Raw genomic sequence first — 22,438 nt, forward strand, 5'->3', positions numbered from 1 at the left:
AAAAAACTAAACATACCTAATTTAAAATACTCCAAACTAAAGTACGCTGCAAATGTTACAGCATATATTTAAATATATATATAAAAAAATGAACATTCATACTGGGTTAAATGGTATTTAGCCAATTAAAATAATAAATTTAAATTATTCCAAATTTAAAGTAAAAATGTTCTCATTTAAATGATTTTATTTGTATTTTTGTGTATTGTTGGTTTGTTTGGCATAGATAAAAGGCCAAAGCGTTTCAGAGAGGATTATATTTATGTTCAGACAATAAAATGCCAATGTGTTAACTGGAACAATTCATTCATTCATTTTCTTTTTCGGCTTAGTCCCTTTATTAATCTGGGATCGCCACAGTAGAATAAACCGCCAACTTATCCAGCACAAGTTTTATGCAGCGGATGCCCATCCAGCTGTAACCCATCACTGGAAAACATCCATACACACTCATTCACACACATACAGTGTGGACAATTTAGCTTACACAATTCCCCTATAGCGCATGTGTTTGGACTGTGGGGGAAAACAGTGGACCCGGAGGAGACCCACGCCAACACAAGGAGAACATGCAAACTCCCACAGAAACGCCAACTGACCCAGCTGGGACTCGAATCTTTTTGCTGAGAGGCGATCGTGCTAACCAAGGAGCCACCGTGCTGCCTAAATATATCATATAACATAATTAAATGCCAATGTTTTAACTTGTAGAGAAATGAAAATATTTGCTGTTCTGAGAATCTAAAACTTTCTTAAAAAATGAATAATTAAATATATATATATATATATATATATATATATATATATATATATATATATATATATATATATATATATATATATATATATATATATATATATATATATATATGTTTTTTTTTTTTTTTACTGATGATTACTGGATAAAACAAATATTAACATTTTACCTAAAAACTTATACCTAAAATAACTAAACATACCTAAGTTAAAATGCTCCAAATTAAAGTACTCTGCGAATGTCATAACATATATTTAATTATATAAATAAACGAGTTTAAATGTGTGAAATCTGAGCAGCCCCTCACCCACATTTCCCATAATTCCATCCCAGCCAATCACATTCCATCCTTCAAGCTCAGCAGCCAATCAGAAGCCTCCCCAGGCGTGGATTCCTCTCAGGATTGGTGTTTCGTCAGCTCCTGAAGGAGACGGGTTGTTTTTGTGAGGGTTTTGGTCTCTGAGAGTTCTCGTGGGCTCTAGACTCTGCTTTTAATGAAGTAAAAACAACTCCCACACAAGTTCGCGAGTGTTTCAGAGCAAATTCTGAGATGATTACAAGTGAGCGAGCCGAGGGTGGTCTCTGACTCCTGAGGAAAACCAATGTTTTTTTTCCATCCCGTTTATTTCTTTATTTATTTTTCACACACCAATTCTGCAGTTTTAATCACCCTGGCTTCTTTCATAATCGATACGCGGCTCCTCGCCAAATCACAGTTTGCACTGAAATGAAATAATTAAAGGAGTCGAGCGCAAACAAACACTTCCACAAGAAATGGCCGAAGGCTGAGAAACGACGGTGGATCTGAAAACATCCCATTTCACAGGTCTTCAAAGCCGTACAGGAGACGGTGAGGAAAAAAAAGAAAGCCAACATTTGAAGTCCAGCACACCGGGAGGTAAACGCCACATCCGTCTCTTTAACATATCACGAATCATTTCCACTGATTGCTGCCATTCCTAAAGAAGAAAGTCAGATCAAATAGATTGGGATTGGTGCACAGAGCGATGTGTTGCTCTCAGGTCGTTCATGTATTTGCAGGATAATTACTAGGCGAAATTTCAGCCTAAAAAAAATGACATGCAAATGAAGCGCGCATAAAATTAGGCCTGTGAATGAGTGAGTAATTGAACCTTTTCTTTTTTGTGCGTGGAGGACGTTTGCCACTTTCTCAAAGCCTTTCCGCCGTTTCCCGCATAATGGACGGGGGTTTGAATCGGGTTGGCCCTCGCCTCTTTGATCTGGTATTAAAGGATAAAGGAAAGTTGAATTTTTCTAGATTAAGGTTTCAAAGCAACAAAGTGGCCGGGACCTTCTTCTGCACCTCTTTTATTTCAATTGAGAGAGTCAAGAGTCTCTCTGCCTCTCAAGAGCCGAACTTCATAACCGATCGGTATTAAAATAAAGAAGAAGAGGAGGAAATCTCTCCAAAGAGCCTGGAGGGTAATTATGAGAGGGCTAATGAACTGAAAGACTCACTGGCGGTGTCAGTTTCTGTTTCACACCAGTGACAGAGACGTGCGGAGGTTTGTTTCTGGATGAGTCCAAGAGCGAACGCTGACCGGAGTTTCACATCAGTGTACACAGAGCAAACGCTGAGCAAAAATGCTGGTATTTATAGATGTGTGTGTGTGTGTGTGTGTGTGTGTGCGTGTGCGTGTGCGTGTGTGTGTGTGTGTGTGTGTGTGTGTGTGTGCATTCACATACTTTACCATTTCTGATTTTCTCCAAATGCATCTTTCTGACTTAATAAAAAGAGTCTCGGAGAAGGATTGGTGATGTTTATTTAGTTTTTTTTTTTTTTTTTATGTCACAGGATGGAATTTCGCCTAGCAATTATTAGACCTTCTCAATTTTTAACACACAGAGACTCTTATCATCTCTCAAAAAGATGCATCTGGAGTATGGAGGAGCAGGAGTGCCGGCTAGAAAATAAAATGAAGAATCGAATTATCAATTTAATAATTTAAGAATTAAAATGTGCATAAATAAATCACAGTTTAAATGCACAATTAATGCATTAAATGTGTTATTTAGATTGTGATTTTAATAAAGCATTAAAACAATGCATTTACAAATTATTTTTAAATGTGCAAATAAATAAAACATTTTATAACATATTTATTTAATTCATGTCTAAAATTAAATGATTAATCAAACAATGAAAAAGTCTATTTGATTCTTCATTTTATTTCTGGTATGGAGGTATGTATTTTTGCCGTTTTTGTTCTTGCGAATCCGTGAGAGGCCGCTGTGCACGCTTTTTGGCATCTCGAACATCTCTCGCGAGCACTTGCTCTGTTCCCACATAAACCTGCCAGAGGCCACTGTCGAACGATCTTCCGTCTGTCTGTCTGTCTGTCTGTATGTCTATCTGAATGACAGAATGATTGACTGTGCGACCGGCCAATCAGCTGACCCACCCTCCTCCTTGCCTAAACCCAACCAACTACGATTTACAAAAGCCGTCCAAAAAAAGAAAAGCCCTCGTCTGATTTTTACCATGTTTTGGATTTTTACCACATTCTCACCCTGTTATGATTTTTTTTTTATTTAATTTTTATCACCTTTATTTTTTGGATTTGTTTATATTTTCCTACCTGATTTCTGGAACCGCTTTTCCCCGGACTCGAACCTGGTCGTCGTGGTCAGCTCCTCTCTGTGCCTTGAGTCCGCCGACGTACACGACGAGCTAACCGGACAAACTAGTTGCAGCGGGAAACCCCTCCACACGGAGGTGAGCGGCCGGTCGGCAAGCGCCGAAAGGAACGGCATCACACCACCTCATAGCAAAAAAAATTGTATGCAGCCATACGTACCTCCGGCTACATACTTTGCGGACTCCAGAAACATCCACGGGACTACGTTTTCAGAATGAGCCTGGGTTGAATAATTTTGTCCTTAAAATGGTGTTTAAAAAATTCACAACTCATTTTATTCTAGCCGAAATAAAACAAATAAGACTTTCTCCAGAAGAATAAATATTATCAGACATACTGTGAACATTTCCTTGCTCTGTTAAACATCATTTGGGAAATAATTAAAAAAGACAACAAATTCAAAGGGGGGCGAATAATTCTGACATCAACTGTATACAGCAATGAATGCAAAATATTGCAAAGCAAGCGTAAAATGATGGTGATTTAATGACCTTTTCTTATGATTAATGGTGTCCAAGAATTAAAACTAAACAGTCAAACATGATCTCTCAATAAAAACAACACAAGAGCTATAAACAGTGTATTCGGGCCTTTTGCACAGAGTGATGGATGAAACTAATGTACTCACAAATTGTTTTTCTCTCCCCCTCGCTTTTTCTTTTCCTCGGATCCTTTATTTTTTATGCGATATTAAGACATGTAATTAACACAAAGAGCATTAAAGGGGCTCTTAACTATAATTTGCGGTTCATGAACTGTTTTTAAAAATTACACTTAATATAATTAACTTCTGTCATTAGGCCTAATCCCCAACGGCTGTGTGTGAATGCTTGCCTTAAAAAATTACATATAGAAGGAAAGATGAAAAAAAGCCACAGGTTTTCCTCTCCCTGAAACAGGTCTTTGCATTTTGAGTCCAGAATGTGCAATTATCCTAGAGCGGGGGGCAACGGTGGTGATGCTATTATAAACAGCCTGCTCATAACACACATGTGTATATGCCAATCCTGTGAGTAAACTGCCAGCAGTGCCTATAAACGCTGAACAAGTGAAAGAGTAAGTATGAGGACGTTAAGTCTAAATGAATGGCTGTTAAACTGCTGTATATTCATCCTGGCAGACAGCTGTGGAGTCACATCAGTGCATCATCTGCTGTGCTGCGGTGTGGTGTGTGCATCAGGGCTCTGTCCTGGGTCAAGGTGAGTTCCACTGTTCTGGCTGTTTGGCCAGGCCGGATCTAATTTATTTTTATTTATTTTATTTTATTTTATTTTTTATTATCATTTTATGCTTTTCTTTTTTCTTTGTTTATTTCATTTACATTTACATTTGAGTAAGGCATTTATTTTTGATTAATTCCTGAGCAAATCTCTAATGTCACCTATATACTGCCTGACAAATGACTTGTCGTTGATCTCAGTTATATGATCAGCAAATAATACCTGGACTTCTAGTTGATGATGTGTAAAGATGCAGAAGGTGGATTTCTCTGCTGGATCATCTGCTGATCTGCATCAATCATCACCAATACTGCAGAAGACCAACTGGAACCAGCATGGACCAAGATTCTCACAGAAATCAGTCAAGTTTGGTGAAGGAGAAATCATGGTTTGGGGTTCATTCAGTATGGGGGGCGTGCGAGAGATCTGCAACATCACCAGCCTGAGATATCAAGACATTAGTGCAGCCCATTACATTACAAACCACAGGAGAGGGACAATTCTCCAGCAGGATAGCGCTCCTCATCCTTCAGCCTCCACATCAAAGCTCCTGAAAGCAATGAAGGTCAAGCAGCTCCAGGATTGGCCCGCCCAGTCTCTAGACATGAACATTATTAAGCATGTATGTGGTAAGATAAAGGAGGTGTTGAAGATGAACATAGAGACTCTTGATGAACTCTGGGAGTCCTGCTGAAGGCTTTCTTCTTCATTCCAGATGACTTTATTAATCAGTGATGTGAGTCATGTCAGAGATGTATGGATGCAGTCCTCCAAGCTCATGATGGAGTCAGACACAATATTCATTCTGTCTCCACTGCAGCAGGACTTTATATTCTATACTGGACATTATTTCTGTTCAGTGATGACACTTTAGTCTGAGCAGAGTCAGACCGCACTGTCCTCATCAAATCATTAATAATCAAGACATGATCAGATTTTATTGAGCTCAAATAAGCAAAAAAAATATATATATACCTTCATACAGGTTTTACATATACTTGTGGTGGTAGCCGGATTGAAACACACCATTTACCCAAATCATATAAATAGTTAACTATAAGCAACAAACAAAACAAAACAAAAAAGACTGTTGAAATAAAAAAAGTAATTATTTTAAGCTATTCAGGAGCCATGTGCACCCACTGACAGGTACAAGTTCAAAGCAAACTTGAATGCCAAAACATTTTAGATATGTATATAAAATAATAATATAAATGAAATAGATTAACATCATACAATTAATAAAATACTCAACAAATGAGAAATAAATGACCAAAATTTAAATAAAAACAGACAATATCTCTAAAAAAATTATCACAATTGCAAGATTAAAATGAGTTGATTTTTTTTAAATAAAGCAAATGTGTTGTCAAGTTATTATTTGTTGTTCCTAAAACTTGTGTATATATATATATATATATATATATATATATATATATATATATATATATATATATATATATATATATATATATATATATATATATATATATATACAGTTGAAGTCAGAATTATTCGCCCACCTTTGAATTTTTTTTTCTCTTTTTTAAATATTTCCCAAAAAATGTTAAACAGAGCAAGGAAATTTTCACAGTGTGTCTGATAATATTTTTTCAGCTGGAAAAATTATAATTTGTTTTAATTTGGCTACAATAAAAGCAGTTTTTAATTTTTTAAAAGCCTTTTTAAGGACAGAATAATTTGCCTTTTTAATCTATTTTTTCCCGATAGTCCAACACAATCTCACGGCAATTCGTAACTTTTTCATTTAGTGGCTAATTCGTACAAATTCGTACGATCTAATTCGTACATTTTAGTACGATTTGCGTATCCCCCAATGACGGTTGGGTTTATGGGTGGGGTTAGGTGCCACGCCTCCTTTTTAAATTCGTACATTTTCTTACGACTGAACTCGTACGAATTCGTACGAATTAGCCACTAAACTGCCAAAACATAAAATACTTACGTTTTCTCGTGAGATCAGGCTGAATAGTCTACAGAACAAACCATCATTATGCAATGACATGCCTAATTACCCTAACTTGCTGAATTAACTTAATTAACCTAGTGAAGCCTTTAATTGTCACTTTAAGCTGTATAGAAGTGTCTTGAAGAATATCTAGTCAAATATTATTTACTGTCATCATGGCAAAGATAAAATAAATCAGTTATTAGAGATGAGTTATTAACACTATTATGATTAGAAATGTGTTGAAAAAAAATCTGCTCTCTGTTAAACATAAATTGGGGAAAAAAGAAACAAGGGGGTTAGAAATTCTGACTTCAACTGTATATATATATATACACACACCCCTTTTTTTACTCATTTTCGAATATCATGTAATTATATTGTGTCCCAATTCTTTTTACAGACCAAATCTGATTGCAAGAGCAAACTTGTTGTATTTTCTTAATGACATGCACAGATGAATTGTTCACCACAGAACTAGCAACGTGACTAACAAAATCAATACGGTTAGTTTTGATTTGATGTGTACTTGAAGTCAAAAATGCTGACTGCTAACAGTGTCATGTTTATCCTGACAGACACATGACTGTATCAGCTGCAGTGGTACACGATGTACATCAGGGCTCTGTCCTGGGCCCGAGTGAATGTTCCCTGCTTTGACTGTTTGTCAGTGTATATGAACAGACTCTGAATGGGAGGAGGATCTGTGTCAGGATAACTGACCGCTAATCTAAACAGATATGATTATAACCCCTGCGACAGGCCACAACGCCAGCACAATTCTGGAGACGCGTAATGAAGGATGTTCCTGGTGCCCAGCTGAGACCCTGCAGACAGAGCCCTGATCAGGCATCTAATCAGCACTCAGCTGCACACACACACACACACACAACCTGCTGCCTGCCGCTCAAATCTGTATTTCTGCATATCAAAGGCTCCATAAAATGTGCTGGCAAAACCTATAATTACCTTTCTCCTCTTTTAAACGAAGAGCCCAAATAGGCTGTAACTGTAGGTATGTGTGTATGTGTGTGTGTGTGTGTGTGTGTGTGTGTGTGTGTGTGTGTGTGTGTGTGTGTGTGTGTGTGTGTGTGTGTGTGTGTGTGTGTGTGTGTGTGTATGTGTGTGTGTGTGAATGTGTGTGAAAAGGCAGATGTGAATGTGTATTTTGTTGTGTTCAGCAATAAGTAAAAGGTTAAAAGGTTACCAATAATAATATTAAAAATAAGTAGAGGGGGTCGTGAGGTATAATAAATATTAATATTATGGTAATGATACATTCTTAACAAATGCTGGGTTGTTGTTACCTAATGTTGGTTTACATACGGACAAATCTTGAATTGGGTTAATAATTCAAATTAAATGTAAATTCAACCATTTACCCAAAATTTAGGTTTGTCCATATTTGACCCAACATTGGGTTATGACAACCCAGCATTTTTTAAGAATGTAATAACTATATTGTAATAATATGATAACTAAACTGTAATGATAATAATGATAATAATAATAATGATAATAATAACTATAATAATAATAATAGTAATAGTAATAATAATAATAACTATAATAATAATAATAATAATAATAATAATAACTATAATAATAATAATAATAATAATAGTAATAATAATAATAATAATAATAGTAATAGTAATAATAATAATAACTATAATACTACTACTAATAATAATAATAATAACTATAATAATAATAATAATAATAATAATAATAATAATAATAATAGTAATAGTAATAATAATAACTATAATAATAATAATAATAAAAATAATAATAGTAATAATATTAATAACTATACTACTACTACTACTACTAATAATAATAATAATAATAATAATAATAATAATAACTATAATAATAACAACTATAATAATAATAATAATAATAATAATAATAATAATAATAATAACTATAATAATAATAACTATAATAATAATAATATAATAATAATAATAATAATAATAATTTAATATTATTATTATTTTTATTATTAATTAATTTCATTTAGCTTAGTCCTTTATTTATCAGGGGTCGCAACAGTGGAATGAATCGCCAACTATTCCAGCATATGTTTTACGCAACCGATACCCTTACAGCTGCAACCCATCACTGGTAAACATCCATACACTCATTCACACACACACACTCATACACTACGGCTAATTTAGTTCACCAATTCCCCTATAGTGCATGTGTTTGGACTGTAGGGAACCGGATCACCCGGAGGAAACCCACGCCAACACGGGGAGAACATGCAAACTCCACACAGAAATGCTAACTGACCCAGCCAGGACTCAAACCAGCAACCTTCTTGCTGTGAGGCCACAGTACTAACCGCTGAGCCACCGTGTCACCCTTTATTATTATTAAACAACAGATGTTTTGCCTCTCGCTGCTCATCTGTCTGACTCTACGACATTGAACACTTTCTTTTTGTGAGTGCCAGACCCTACACACACACACACACACACACACAAACACACACACACACACACACACAGACAAACAGGGGCAGCATATGGGAGATATGAATAATTGAGTAAGGTCAAAAGTGTGTCCAGCAAAACTTGAGGTGTAATCCAAAATTTCTGACACAAAAAAAATCTTGTACAATTATATTAATAACATTCTGACTATGTGTAGTGGAAAATATAAGTATTATACTCTCACCGGCCACTTTATTAGGTACACCTGTACTATAGTTTGTTAACGCAAATTTCTAATCAGCCAATCACATGGCAGCAGCTCAATTCATTTAGGCATGTAGACATGGTCAAGACGATCTGCTGCAGTTCAAAGTGAGCGTCACAATAGGGAAGAAAGGGGATTTTGAACTTGGCATGGTTGTTGCTGCCAGACGGGCTGCTCTGAGTATTTCAGAAACTGCTGATCTACTGCGATTTTCATGCACAACTATCTCTAGGGTTTACAGAGAATGCTCCGACAAAGAGGAAATATCCAGTGAGCGGCAGTTCTGTGGGCACAAATGCCTTGTTGATGTTAGAGGTCAGAGGAGAATGGCCAGACTGGTTCCAGCTGATAGAAAGGCAACAGTAACTCAAATAAGCACTCGCTACAACCGAGCTCTGCAGAAGAGCATCTCTGAACACACAACACGGCCAACCTTGAGGCGGATGGGCTACAGCAGCAGAAGAGCACACCGGGTGCCGCTCCTGTCAGCTAAGAACAGGAAACTGAGGCTACAATTCACACAGACTCACCAAAACTGGACAATAGAAGATTGGAGAAACGTTGCTGCTCTGATGAGTCTCCATTTCTGCTGACACATTCGGATGCTCGGGGCAGAATTTGGCCTCAACAACATGAAAGCATGGATCATCCTGCCTTGTATCAGCGGTTCAGGCTGGTGGTGGTGGTGGTGTAATGGTGTGGGGAGATTTTCTTTGGGTCCATTAGTACCAATTGAGCATCAACGCCACAGCCTACCTGAGTATTGCTGCTGACCATGTCCATCCCTTTATGAGCACAGTGTCTCCATCTTCTGATGGCTACTTCCAGCAAGATAACGCAGCATGTCATAAAGCTCAATCACCTCAGACTGCTGAACATGACGACGAGTTCACTGTACTCAAATGGCCTCCACAGTCACCAGAGCTCAATCCAATAGAGCAGCTTTGGGATGTGGTGGAACGGGAGATTGGCATCATGGATGTGCAGCCGACAAATCTGCAGCAACTGTGTGATGCTATCATGACAATATGAAGCAAAATCTCTGAGCAATATTTCCAGTAGCTTGTTGAATCTGTTCCATGAAGGATTAAGGCAGATCTGAAGGCAAAAGGGGTCCAACCCAGTACAGGTAACATTACAGTATTTTTATTTATTATTATAAATGGCCGATTATAACAAAATAAATATAGGAAATATGTAAAACACCACACACAAAAACTAATTTAATATTTATAAATGAGTGTTAATTAAAAACACTAAACTATCAGTGTGTGCATTTTTGACATTTTATTGCTGGCTAAAGGTTAAAGGTCATGGTGATTTGCGTGTGACATCAAACTCTGCATGGTTCAATTGTCAACAAAAAACAGAGACTGATATTACACCGACTGCTCAAATGATGAATTATTAAAGCATAATGAATTATTGAACTATAATGACAAATGACAATTACACTAGAAACTCTGAAGCTGCCAAATCTGTCACAGTGAACTATAACCAGAGGCATAAAAACTCCCTTTTCATACTAATTATATACAGAGTAAGTGTACTGTATGGGGAAACCAGGGCTTGCTAATTCACAAATCTAGCTTATAATTCTATTTTTAACTAGATAGATTTGAATATATGTGAATTATCTTGCAAAATATGGCAAATGTGCATTCAATTGGGTCAATATCACACTTGGAGTCAATTTTAGCATCTTCAAATGTTATAGTTTAACCTTTTTTCATTCTGTATAATTTTAATAAGCAATAATTTTGCACTTTTTTTAACTTCATTTCAGTCAAGATTTTAGTGTTTGAAGCTGATTTTCAAACATAAATCAACTCTGAAAAATATTTACTAGCCCAAATATTGATAAAAAGAAAATATCCCAGTACTTCTGGTACATTTTTAGACTATTTAAAAATATATTATTATTATTATTATTATTATTATTATTATTATTATTGTTGTTGTTATTGTTGTTGTTGTTGTTTTTGTTATTATTATTATTATTATTATTATTATTATTATTATTATTATTATTATTATTATTATTGTTGTTGTTTTAGTTATTGTTGTTGTTATTATTATTATTAATATTGTTGTTATTGTTATTATTATTATTATTGTTGTTGTTTTTGTTATTATTATTTTTATTAGTAGTAGTAGTATTATTAATATTATTATCATCAATTTAGCCTACCCAATTCACCTGTACCACATGTCTTTGGACTGTGGGGGAAACTGGAGCACCCAGAGGAAACCTACGCGAAGGCAGGGAGAACATGCAAACTCCACACAGAAACACCAACTGAGCCGAGGTTCGAACCAGCGACCCAGCGACCTTCTTGCTGTGAGGCAACAGCACTACCTACTGCGCTTGTTAATTTAAATAATTTATTAATCGTTTGCTTACGCATTTTGAATGATCTTTAAAAACCAGCAACTTTTCTTAAATAACTAGTTTGTAAATGATTCAGTAATTAGTCATGAAAAAATAATCATTAACAAAGTATGAAATTACAATTATTAAGCACATTATAAGTGTGCTTATAAGTCAAGAATGAAGCATTTACATCTGCAGTTATAAACGGCTTACTAACGTTTATTAATGTAGAGTTAATGCTTAACAGATAATGAATTCACTGTTTGTTAATGCTTAACAAATGATTCATATTTAGTAGTTATAAAGTGTTACCAATTTTATTTTATTTTCAGCCAAGATTTTAGTATTTTTCAGACTATTTTATATATATAAAAAAAATGATTAAATAATAATAATAAAATAATAATACCAACAGCTTAAAATCTGATTTAAAATCATTATCTTTGCTTATATATTTATATATTACAGCTCAATTATTAGCTCTGGTGAATAAAGCTGAGAAACTGAAGAGATAAAAGTGATTCAGAATCTTCAGGAGAATTTTTATTCCTTTTTTGTCATTTGCAAAGTCAATTGATCAGGTGAGGTCAGGAGAGAGAGGTGTGTGTGTGTGTGTGTGTGTGCGCGCGCATGTGTTTGATCTGCTCTTTTATATGCATATGCTGTATAAGCGAGCGCTCAACACACTTTAAGCTCTCTCGCTCTTTTCTTTGGGTCTGTTTCTTCTCCTTTGTTCGACAGGTTCTCAGCTCTTTATTTGAAGAGTTCATTGAAAAGCGCCTCTGAAGTTGCAGGAATATCTAATGACGGAGGCCGAGAAACACCTTTGAAAGGTGCATTTCATAAAGACAAAGATGATAATGGCGTCCTCTATAACAAAAACACACACGAATATATGACAGTTCTTCAGTCCATTCACACACACATGTTCTTGAAGACAACTTTAATTTGGCTACTTTTATTTGAGCATGGGCATTTCCGAGAGACGTTACAAATAAAAAGTAGAATACAGAGCTGTCAAAGGTATCGACTTTGGTACTGATAGATATTTTAAAAACATCCATTTACCACTGATATTTGAGCACTGTTGAGTGTGTTCTTAAAGGGACAGTTCACCTCAAAATGACATTTCTATCATCATTTACTGACTCTTACGAGTTTCATTCTTCTATTGAAAACTCATTTACTCATTTAACTTCAGCTTAGTCCCTTTATTCATCAGTGGAATTAACCACCAACTATTCCAGCAAGTTTTACACAGCGGATGCCCTTCCAGCTGCAACCCAGTGCTGGGAAACACCCATACACTCTCATTCACCCACACACACACACACTACGAACAATTCAGTTCATCAATTCCCCTATAGCGCATGTGTTTGGACTCATGGGGGAAACCGGAGCACCCGGAGGAAACCCACGCCAACACGGAGAGAACATTCAAACTCCACATTGAAATGCCAACTGACCCAGCCGGGACTCAAACCAGCGACCTGCTTACCACTGAGCTACCGTGCAGCCCTCTAAGGAAAACTAGATGGGATGTTATTAATTCATTCATTTTCTTTTCGGCTTAGTCCCTTTATTAATCTGGGGTTGCCACAGTGGAATGAACCGCCAACTTATCCAGCATGTTTTACACAGCAGATGCCCTTCCAGCCGCAATCCATCACGAGATATTATTTATATTATAGTAGATATTAATATATCAATTAAAAATGATAACTCTCTCTCGCTCTTTTCTTTGGGTCTGTTTCTTCTCCTTTGTTCGACAGGTTCTCAGCTCTTCATGTGAAGAGTTCATTGAAAAGCGGCTTTGAAGTTGTAGAAATATCTAATGACGGAGGCCGAGAAACACCTTTAGAAGGTGAATTTCATGAAGAAAATGATGATAAGCATCCTCTAAACAGTGGTGGATTTAGGCATGGGCAGTATGGGCGATCGCCCAGCGCGGCATCTTGCTAGGGGCGGCATGGGGAGATGGTGCAAAAATAGTGCCCCGGTAAAAGCTTTAAGATGAGATTTACTTTATGCAAGTGTATTAATTTAGAGTGGTAATCTCAGAATACAAATGTTAGGACACATTTGGCATCTATTGCACAGGCAAGTTTGTTATTCCTTATGTGCAACCGAAACAACTCTGGTGAAAACAAATTGACACATGTGCACAGAAAGCCATACACGCGCTGCTCCTGATCCCGGTTGTTCACATGCAAGTCGACAAAACCACAGTCTATATCATATGATGATGATGTTACTTTGACTAAAGACGGCTTTGAAGCAGAAAGGAGGAATAATCAGTCAGGAAGGTAACTAAGACTTTATAACTTTAAATACCTGCCATGAGTCGGGTCTAAGACAACAGATAATTACAGCAATTATTATTATTCCATAGAACTGTCATTATTAATATTCAATCAAAAGTCTTTAAATATTACTCCAGTTGTGTCTTTACATGGTTTTTCAGTTTCATTTAGGATTTATTTCTGTTATTTATTTAGAATAATAATTATATAATAATAATAATAATAATAATAATAATAATAATGTTATTTTTTTAGAATAGTAATTGTTAATAACAACAACAACAATAACAATACTTTAGAATAATAATTGTACAATAATAATAATTAGTATGACAACAATATGAATAATAATAATAATAATAATAATAATGATAATAATAATAATAATCAATGTTGTCCATTTAGAATAATATTTGTACAATAATAATAATATAATATAATATAATATAATATAATATAATATAATATAATATAATATAATATAATATAATATAATAATAATAAAAATAATGATAATAATAATAATAATACTGTTGTTTATTTAGAATAATTGTGTAAAAACAATAATAATAATAAAAATAATAATGATAATATTATTAATAGTAATAATAATAATAATGTTATTCATTTAGAATAACACCTGTATAATAATAATAATTTTGATAATATTAATAATAATATTATTAATGATAACAATAACAATAACAATAATAATAATAATAATAATGATGATGATGATGATGATGATAATAATAATAATTACTACTAATAATAGTAATAATAATAATACTAATAATATTGATAAAAAATAATAATGATGATGATGATAATAATAATAATAACAATAATAACAATAATAATAATAATAATAATAATAATAATAATAATAATAATAATAATAATAATAATAATAATAAACAAATTGTTCTATTTATTGAAAACAAATAAATATTACAATGTATTTAAAATAATCCTTTTAAATGTATATATTTAAATTGAAAATATATATAAAATAAAAGTCAACCCCCTAGTGTGCTTATTTCTTGGGGGATGAAGAGGGGGTATGTTTGGGTTGGCTTCGCCCAGCGTAACATTTAAACTAAAACCTCCACTGCCTCTAATACAAAAACACACATGAATATATATTTCAATCCATTTACACACACGTTCTTGAAAACATCTTTAATTTGGCTACTTTTATTTGAGCATGGTCATTTCCAAGAGAAATTACAAATTAAAAAGTCCATAATACTCTTACAAAGACATTTCAGGAAAGATTGGTGTGTATGTGTGTGTGTGTGTATGTGTACGTGTGTTTCAGTCATGATATCATACATTGGATTTCAACTGTCCTTTACTCCACTTCAGGAAAATAACAATAAAATCAAATTAAAGAAACAGATGAGAGTGGATCTGTTCTTTGTTTTCAGCTGAAAATACAGTGTTCTCACAATATCGTATCAAAAGTTCCCCAATATTTAGATTTCTTTTGTGGAATTTCCAGTCGCTGGAAAATAAATGAACAGAATAAACGCACGAAAAACAAAACAAAACTTGCATTTTTCACAATTAATGTCTCAAAACACAATAAATGCTCTCATTTATCAACTCCAGGTTCCGTTTTTACTAAAATAGATCTATTTTATTGAAGAACTATAATACTGTACTGTACAGTATGAAATAAATAAAATCAGGAGGTACAAAAATGGGCCACATAAATAAGACGTCATTTTAAAACCTACAAAAACGAAAAAGGATGCGATTCTGCGGTTTGGTGTGGTAATACTGAGAACGGAATTGCACAAAAGGTCGTCGTAAACTAAAGAGCTGCTGCTGTGCGGACGGAGAGAACAAACGTGCAGAGCGTCCGATTGGCCGAGAGAAAGAGAGAGAAAGAGGAGAACTCCTCCGTATCTGAAGACGGTTGGCACTTTAGAAACGCACTGATTACGGCTTTGCATATAAGGCAACAACCTTCGTCCTCTCTCCAAACAGTCTCTTTAAACCAACGCAATACTGTTACGATCCTTCACGTGGATTAGGTGACGAGGCCTAAAAGAGTGTGTGGCGAACGCTTTAAATACTGATCCGCGGTTTTTTAAACACTGTATAAATATACATCAGCAAATAATTTCAGTACTCTCGTAGTGATTATAGAAGCAGAGTGCAATTTCTTTTTTCTTTTTTTGTACAAGTTACTAGTTTGTGCTATAAATACTATGGAACACATGATTTTTTTAAGGATGGTAGCACCACACATATTTTAGGCCTTAATACTGTACACATTTTTTTTTTTATAACTTCATTTAGTTTTTTTTTCTTCTTCCCCTTCTTCATTTTTGCATAATGCAGAATGTCCCGCAGAATAGAGCAGTCAAAGGTATCGACTTTGGTAATGATCGGTACAATCATCCATTTCCCACTGATATCTGAGCACTGTTGAGTGCATTCTTAAAGGGACAGTTCACCTCAAAACTAAAAAATTTAGCTTACCCAATTCCCCTATGGCGCATGTGTTTGAGGGGAGAACATGCAATCTCCACATTGAAACTGGCCCAGATGGGACTCGAACCAGCGACCTTCTTGCTGTGAGGCCACAGTGCTAACCACTGAGCTACCGTGCCGCCCTCTGTTGAAAACTAAATAAGATATTATTTGCAATATATTAGATATTAATAAATTAGATATTAAAAACCTGTAACCATTGACTTCCAAAGCACTTCTTTCCTACACTCTCAGAAATAAAGGTACGCGAGCTGTCATGGGGGTTTTCCTTTTCAGAGTACTTGAAGGGTCTATAATGGTATCTCAAAAGTATATATTAGTGCCTAAACATTTTAAGAGGAACACTTTTGTACTTTTTAGGTACTAATATGCACCCTTGAGGTATTAATATGGACCTTTTAGACCCACATTTGTACCTTTTGAAAAGGTACGACGGCAGTGACAGCTCTCTTACCTTTATTTCTGAGAGTGGACTGTGGAAGTCAGGTTTTCAGCTATCCTTCAATATCTTATATCTTACTCATAAAGGTTTATAACCACTTGGGGGTGAGTAAACAGTGAGTAAATGTGTATTTTTGCGTGAACTATCCCTTAAAACACAGCTCGTTGGTCATTGTGTTCAGGAGCTCAACAGAAATGTCTGTGATTGGCTGTGAAGAGCATCACTTTACCACTATGAGCAATTCGCAGATCGACTGATCAATGCGGCTTTGAATGGCTTCAGTGTTCTTACATCTGTGGCTGTGTCTCAATCAGTACCCTAGCCTAACCCTAGGTTGGTAGAAAATGTGCATGAATTCAGGCACTAGTAAGGGCACTGATGAGCTTGGTGCACTATACAATGGGACACACTGAGTGTGACCTGAGATCGTCCTCATTGTACAACATCAAAACTGAAATTCATAAGACACAGCAGAAGTAATCAATAACGTAAATTAATTTTAATGTTATTATTGATATATATATATATATATATATATATATATATATATATATATATATATATATATATATATATATATATATATATATATATATATATATATATATATATATATATATATAGCGCGATATAGACTGATATATATATATACATATATAATAAAAGGTGGGCTTTATTTGCCATCTAGCGATCGCTGATTGGATCCTGTACTAGAAGGCGGGCTTTATTTGTCATATAGCGATCGCTGATTGGATCCTGTACTAGAAGGCGGGCTTTATTTGTCATATAGCGATCGCTGATTGGCTCCTGTACTAGAAGGTGAACTTTTTTTAGCCAAATAGCGATCGCTGATTGGATCCTGTAATAAAAGGCGGGCTTTATATGCCATATAGCGATCGCTGATTGGCTCCTGTACTAGAAGGCAGGCTTTATATGCCACATAGCGATCGCTGATTGGCTCCTGTACTAGAAGGCGGGCTTTATTTGCCATAGCGATCGCTGATTGGCTCCTGTACTAGAAGGCGGGCTTTATTTTCCATTTAGCGATCGCTGATTGGCTCCTGTACTAGAAGGCAGGCTTTATATGCCATATAGCGATCGCTGATTGGCTCCTGTAATAAAAGGCGGGCTTTATATGCCATATAGCGATCGCTGATTGGCTCCTGTACTAGAAGGCGGGCTTTATATGTCATATAGCGATCGCTGATTGGCTCCTGTACTAGAAGGCAGGCTTTATATGCCATATAGCGATCGCTGATTGGCTCCTGTACTAAAAGGTGGGCTTTATTTGTCATCTAGTGATCGCTGATTGGATCCTGTACTAGAAGGCGGGGCTTCATACGCCATCTTGACAGTGACACTTTTCCCCATTCAAAAGTATATGAGTGACATGTCCTGTGTATAGTATTTGGCTCACCTAACCCCCACCCTAACCCTACAGTGACGTCACTAGCTCCATTGAGTGAATTGTGTCTGACGTTGCAGAGAGATGCAGTCTCAGCCTGTAGGCTGTAGGCTGTAGGCTACATCCAGATACTGTTAGACATTTAAGTGCACTAGAAGAATTTTGCTATTGAGCTGCTGACGCTCTGATCAGTGCACTAGTGAACAAGAGTACTGATTGAGATGCACCCTGCATGTGTTTGCACATGGTGACAGGTGGTAAAGCGATGATCATCGTAGCCAATCACAGTCATTTCTGTTGAGCATGTGAACACAGCGGTGTTTGCTGATGAAACTTTTTTTAAGCACTGCTGAAGGGCAACTTTAGGAAATGATGACGTCATAAATAGACAACTAGGTCAAACCAAATTAGGTCAAAGGGTTGCAGATACAATACTGAAAAAGGAAAGTATGACAATATTGCCATGCAACATTGCTCGAAATGTTGTCTTCTGCATAAGAGCGCACGAGAAACACTCAAACATCAGCAAGAAATGAACATCTAAAACATTTCAGTACCGATTGTTACGGAAATCAATACTTTTGGCATCCCTCCGACAGAACAAGCGCTACACCCCGTCCTCCATTGCATCCTCATGGTCCGATTTGGACTCCGATTTGGAGCTTTCGTCCATGGAGTGCTCTCCATTTTCCTCCTCGTCCCTCATAGTGTCACCGTCCGTGCTTTTGTTCTCGCTCTCGTCCTCCTCCTCCTCGAAGTCGTGCTCTCTGCGGCTCATTTTGACGAACGCTCCCTCCACCTCCTGGAGCCGCTCCCGAATGCTTCCGTTCAGGGCGTCCCGCAGGATGGGCTCCCGCTCCGGGTGCTCCGGGTATCCGGCGGGACCGATGCCCTGTAGGTACGCCCGGTTCAGCAGCATCTCCGTGGGCTCCAGGTGTCCCTTTTCTCGGGCCTCCCGTTCTGCCGCCTCGCGCTCCTCTGCCTCCCGCTTGCAGTATGAGTATCTGTGGTTCATGTGCTGAGAGTACGAGCCCGAGTGTGAGAAGCGCTTCCCGCATTTATCACACTGGTAGGGCTTCTCCCCGGAGTGCAGGCGGCTGTGTTCGATTAGGTGGTGTTTGTGTTTGAACGCTTTCTTGCAGATCTGACACTGGTGCGGCCGCTTACCTGCGCAAACACACAACGACAGAGCGAACACTGTGAGTGAGTGAACTATTTACACACACACACACACACACACACACTTGTAGAGCAGTCTTTATGAGGACTTGCTATAGACGTAAAGCTTTTTATACCGTACAGACTTTATATTCTGTTCATAAACTATATAATAATATGACCTAAAGTCCAAAACCCAATCCTCACTGGAAACTATATGCACTTTAACATTGTCTAAATACGTCATTCTGTGTAAATTATGAGCTGTTTTCCTATTGGAGACCTAAAAATGTCCCCACAAGGTGAAAAATTACTGGTATTGCTATACTTGTGGGGACATTTTGGTCTCCATGATGTGATGAACACAAGATACACATACATACAGACTCACTCACACACACACACACACACACACAAGTCTGGTTTGTCATCCTCGTGGGGACCTTCTGTAGCTGTAATTGGGAAATAGATTTATTAAACAGATTTTTTTATTAAAATAATATTTTAGTCACAGAACAACTTTTGAAATTGAAATATAATACATTTAATTTCATGCAAAATATTGCAAAAAAAAATTAAACTACAAAATTTAAACAAAATTGTATGTATTTTTTTTCTCTTGATTTCTGCCATTTTTGAAAATGTTAATATTTTTCCCTAACATGCAAATTTGGGCTACTAATTTTTGAACCATTATCGTAATTATTTTGTTAGATTAGCTTCGGATTTTGCTTCAGTACTGACTAAAATAATGCATATGCACAAATATAATATTGTAAAGCGTCCTATAGAAAATATTTAATGATTTAACAAAAGACTTGAACATTACTTTCCTTATAAAGTAACTTTCTAAGTGTATTCTAAGTGTAAATTTTAATATATAACTAATATTTTATGCTTCTACTGTACTCACTGCACATTCTGTGCAAGCCTCACAGAAAATATTCAGCATTTATACATGTTCAAAATACTTGAAATGCAATTAAACATATTTAAATACTTGAACATGTCCCCATGAGTCTGTGTGCATTTAAGTTTAAGTCCCCACAGGGATATAAAAACAATGTGCATGCACAAACACCCACACACACAAGCACTCAAAACAAAACAAACATCAGAGATGAAAAAGAAGGTAAAATGATGGAGTACAGTGGAGTGTTTGCAGTCTGTGTATTTACTCTATAACATTCCCTCACAGAAGTGAAGCGTGAAGCCGCTCCGCTACAACACTGACACATAAATAAACCATCGCAAACCAAACAAACACACAGAGCTGGAGCAGGAACAAACAAACAGACTCAAATCCAACGGCAGTTTCCTGCTGCGCGACACTCTCTCTCTCTCTCTGTTTTTCCTTTTCATTTTTTAGTTTAACGCTGCGTTACGCATGAGGTGAAGTGACATGATCTGACGTCACCAGGAAAGACCCTGAGCCAGACATGAGAAGAAGAAGAAGAGGAGAGAAATGAAGAGAAGAGAAGAGAAATAAAGAAAACAAGTGAGAAGAAAAGAGACAAAGAGAAGTGAAATAAAGATAAAGAGAAGGAGAAGGGAGAAGAAGAGAAGAGAAGAAGAGGAGGGAAGAGAAGAGGCGAGAAGAGACGAGGTGAAAAGAAAAGAGAAGAGACGAGACAAGATGAAGAGAAGAGATTAGACGAGATGAGAAGAGAAGAGGAGAGAAGAGACAAAATAGACTAGAGGAGAAGAGAAAAGGAGAGAAGAGAAGAGACAAAAAGAGACTCGAAAAGAAGAGAAAAGGAGAGAAGAGAAGAGACTGGAAGAGAAGAGAAGAGAAGAGAAGAGAAGAGGAGAAAAGAGAAGAGAAGAGAAGAGAAGAGAAGAGAAGAGAAGAGAAGAGAAGAGAAGAGAAGAGAAGAGAAGAGAAGAGAAGAGACAAAAAGAGACTGGAAGAGAAGAGAAGAGAAGAGAAGAGAAGAGAAGAGAAGAGAAGAGAAGAGAAGAGAAGAGAAGAGACAAAAAGAGACTGGAAGAGAAGAGAAGAGAAGAGACAAAAAGAGACTGGAAGAGAAGAGAAGAGAAGAGAAGAGAAGAGAAGAGAAGAGAAGAGAAGAGAAGAGAAGAGAAGAGAAGAGAAGAGAAGAGAAGAGAAGAGAAGAAAAGAGAAGAGATGAGATGAGATGAGATAAGAGTAGATGAGACAAGGAGAGAATAGATGAAGAGAAAAGTAGAGAAGAGACAAAGAGAAATGAAATAACAATGAAGAGAAGAAGAGAAGAGAAAAGAAAAGAAAAAGAGTAGAGAAGAGACAAGAGACGAGAAGAGACAAGACAAGATGAGAAATGTGAAGAGACGAGATGAGAAGAGAAAAGAGGAGAAAATAGACAAAAAGAGACTAGAAAAGACAAGATGAGAAGAAAAAGAGGAGAGAAGAGAAGAGACAAAAGGAGACTGGAAGAGAAGAGAAAAGACAAGAGACAAGAAACAAAGAGAAGAGATTAGAGTAGATGAGATGAAACAAGGAGAGAAAAGACGAGAAGAGGAGACGAGATGAGATGAGAAAAGACAAGGAGAGAATAGACAAGAAGAAAAAAGAAAAGAAGAGAAGAAATGAGAACCGATGAGAAGAAAAGAGAGAAGAGAAGAGATTAGAGTAGATGAGATGAGACAAGGAGAGAATAGACGAGAAGAAAAGAGAAAAGAAGAGAAGAAAAATGAAATGAAGATAAAAAAGAGAAGAGAAAAGAAAAGAAAAGAGATGAGACGATATGAGGATAGAAGAGACAAGACAAGAAGAAAAGAGTTGAGACGAGACGATATGAGAGGAAATTAAAATAATATAAAAAGAGCAGAAAGGAGAAGAAAAGCAAAATGAAGAAAAGAAAAATTAAGATTAAAAAAGAAGAGAAGAAATATTGAAAAAGTAAAGGACAAAAAGAAGAAATGAGAAGAGAAGAGAATTATAGAGAAAAGAA

General features: G+C 36.1%; 1 protein-coding gene across 8 annotated transcripts in view; it reads right to left on the bottom strand.

The window, feature by feature from the left end:
- Positions 1–18,507: 18,507 nt before the first annotated feature.
- zeb2b (zinc finger E-box binding homeobox 2b) overlaps positions 18,508–22,438 on the bottom strand; it is a 231,619-nt gene continuing 227,688 nt past the window's right edge. For 7 of the 8 annotated variants that reach the window (XM_073953093.1, XM_073953095.1, XM_073953092.1 and 4 more), the window contains one exon: positions 18,508–19,514. In XM_073953093.1, the coding sequence (XP_073809194.1) occupies positions 18,955–19,514 (560 nt within the window). In that variant the 3' untranslated portion in view covers positions 18,508–18,954. 8 annotated transcript variants of the gene reach the window in all.

This window comes from Danio rerio, chromosome 6, assembly GCF_049306965.1.
Source record: "Danio rerio strain Tuebingen ecotype United States chromosome 6, GRCz12tu, whole genome shotgun sequence".
Lineage (NCBI taxonomy): Eukaryota > Metazoa > Chordata > Actinopteri > Cypriniformes > Danionidae > Danio > Danio rerio.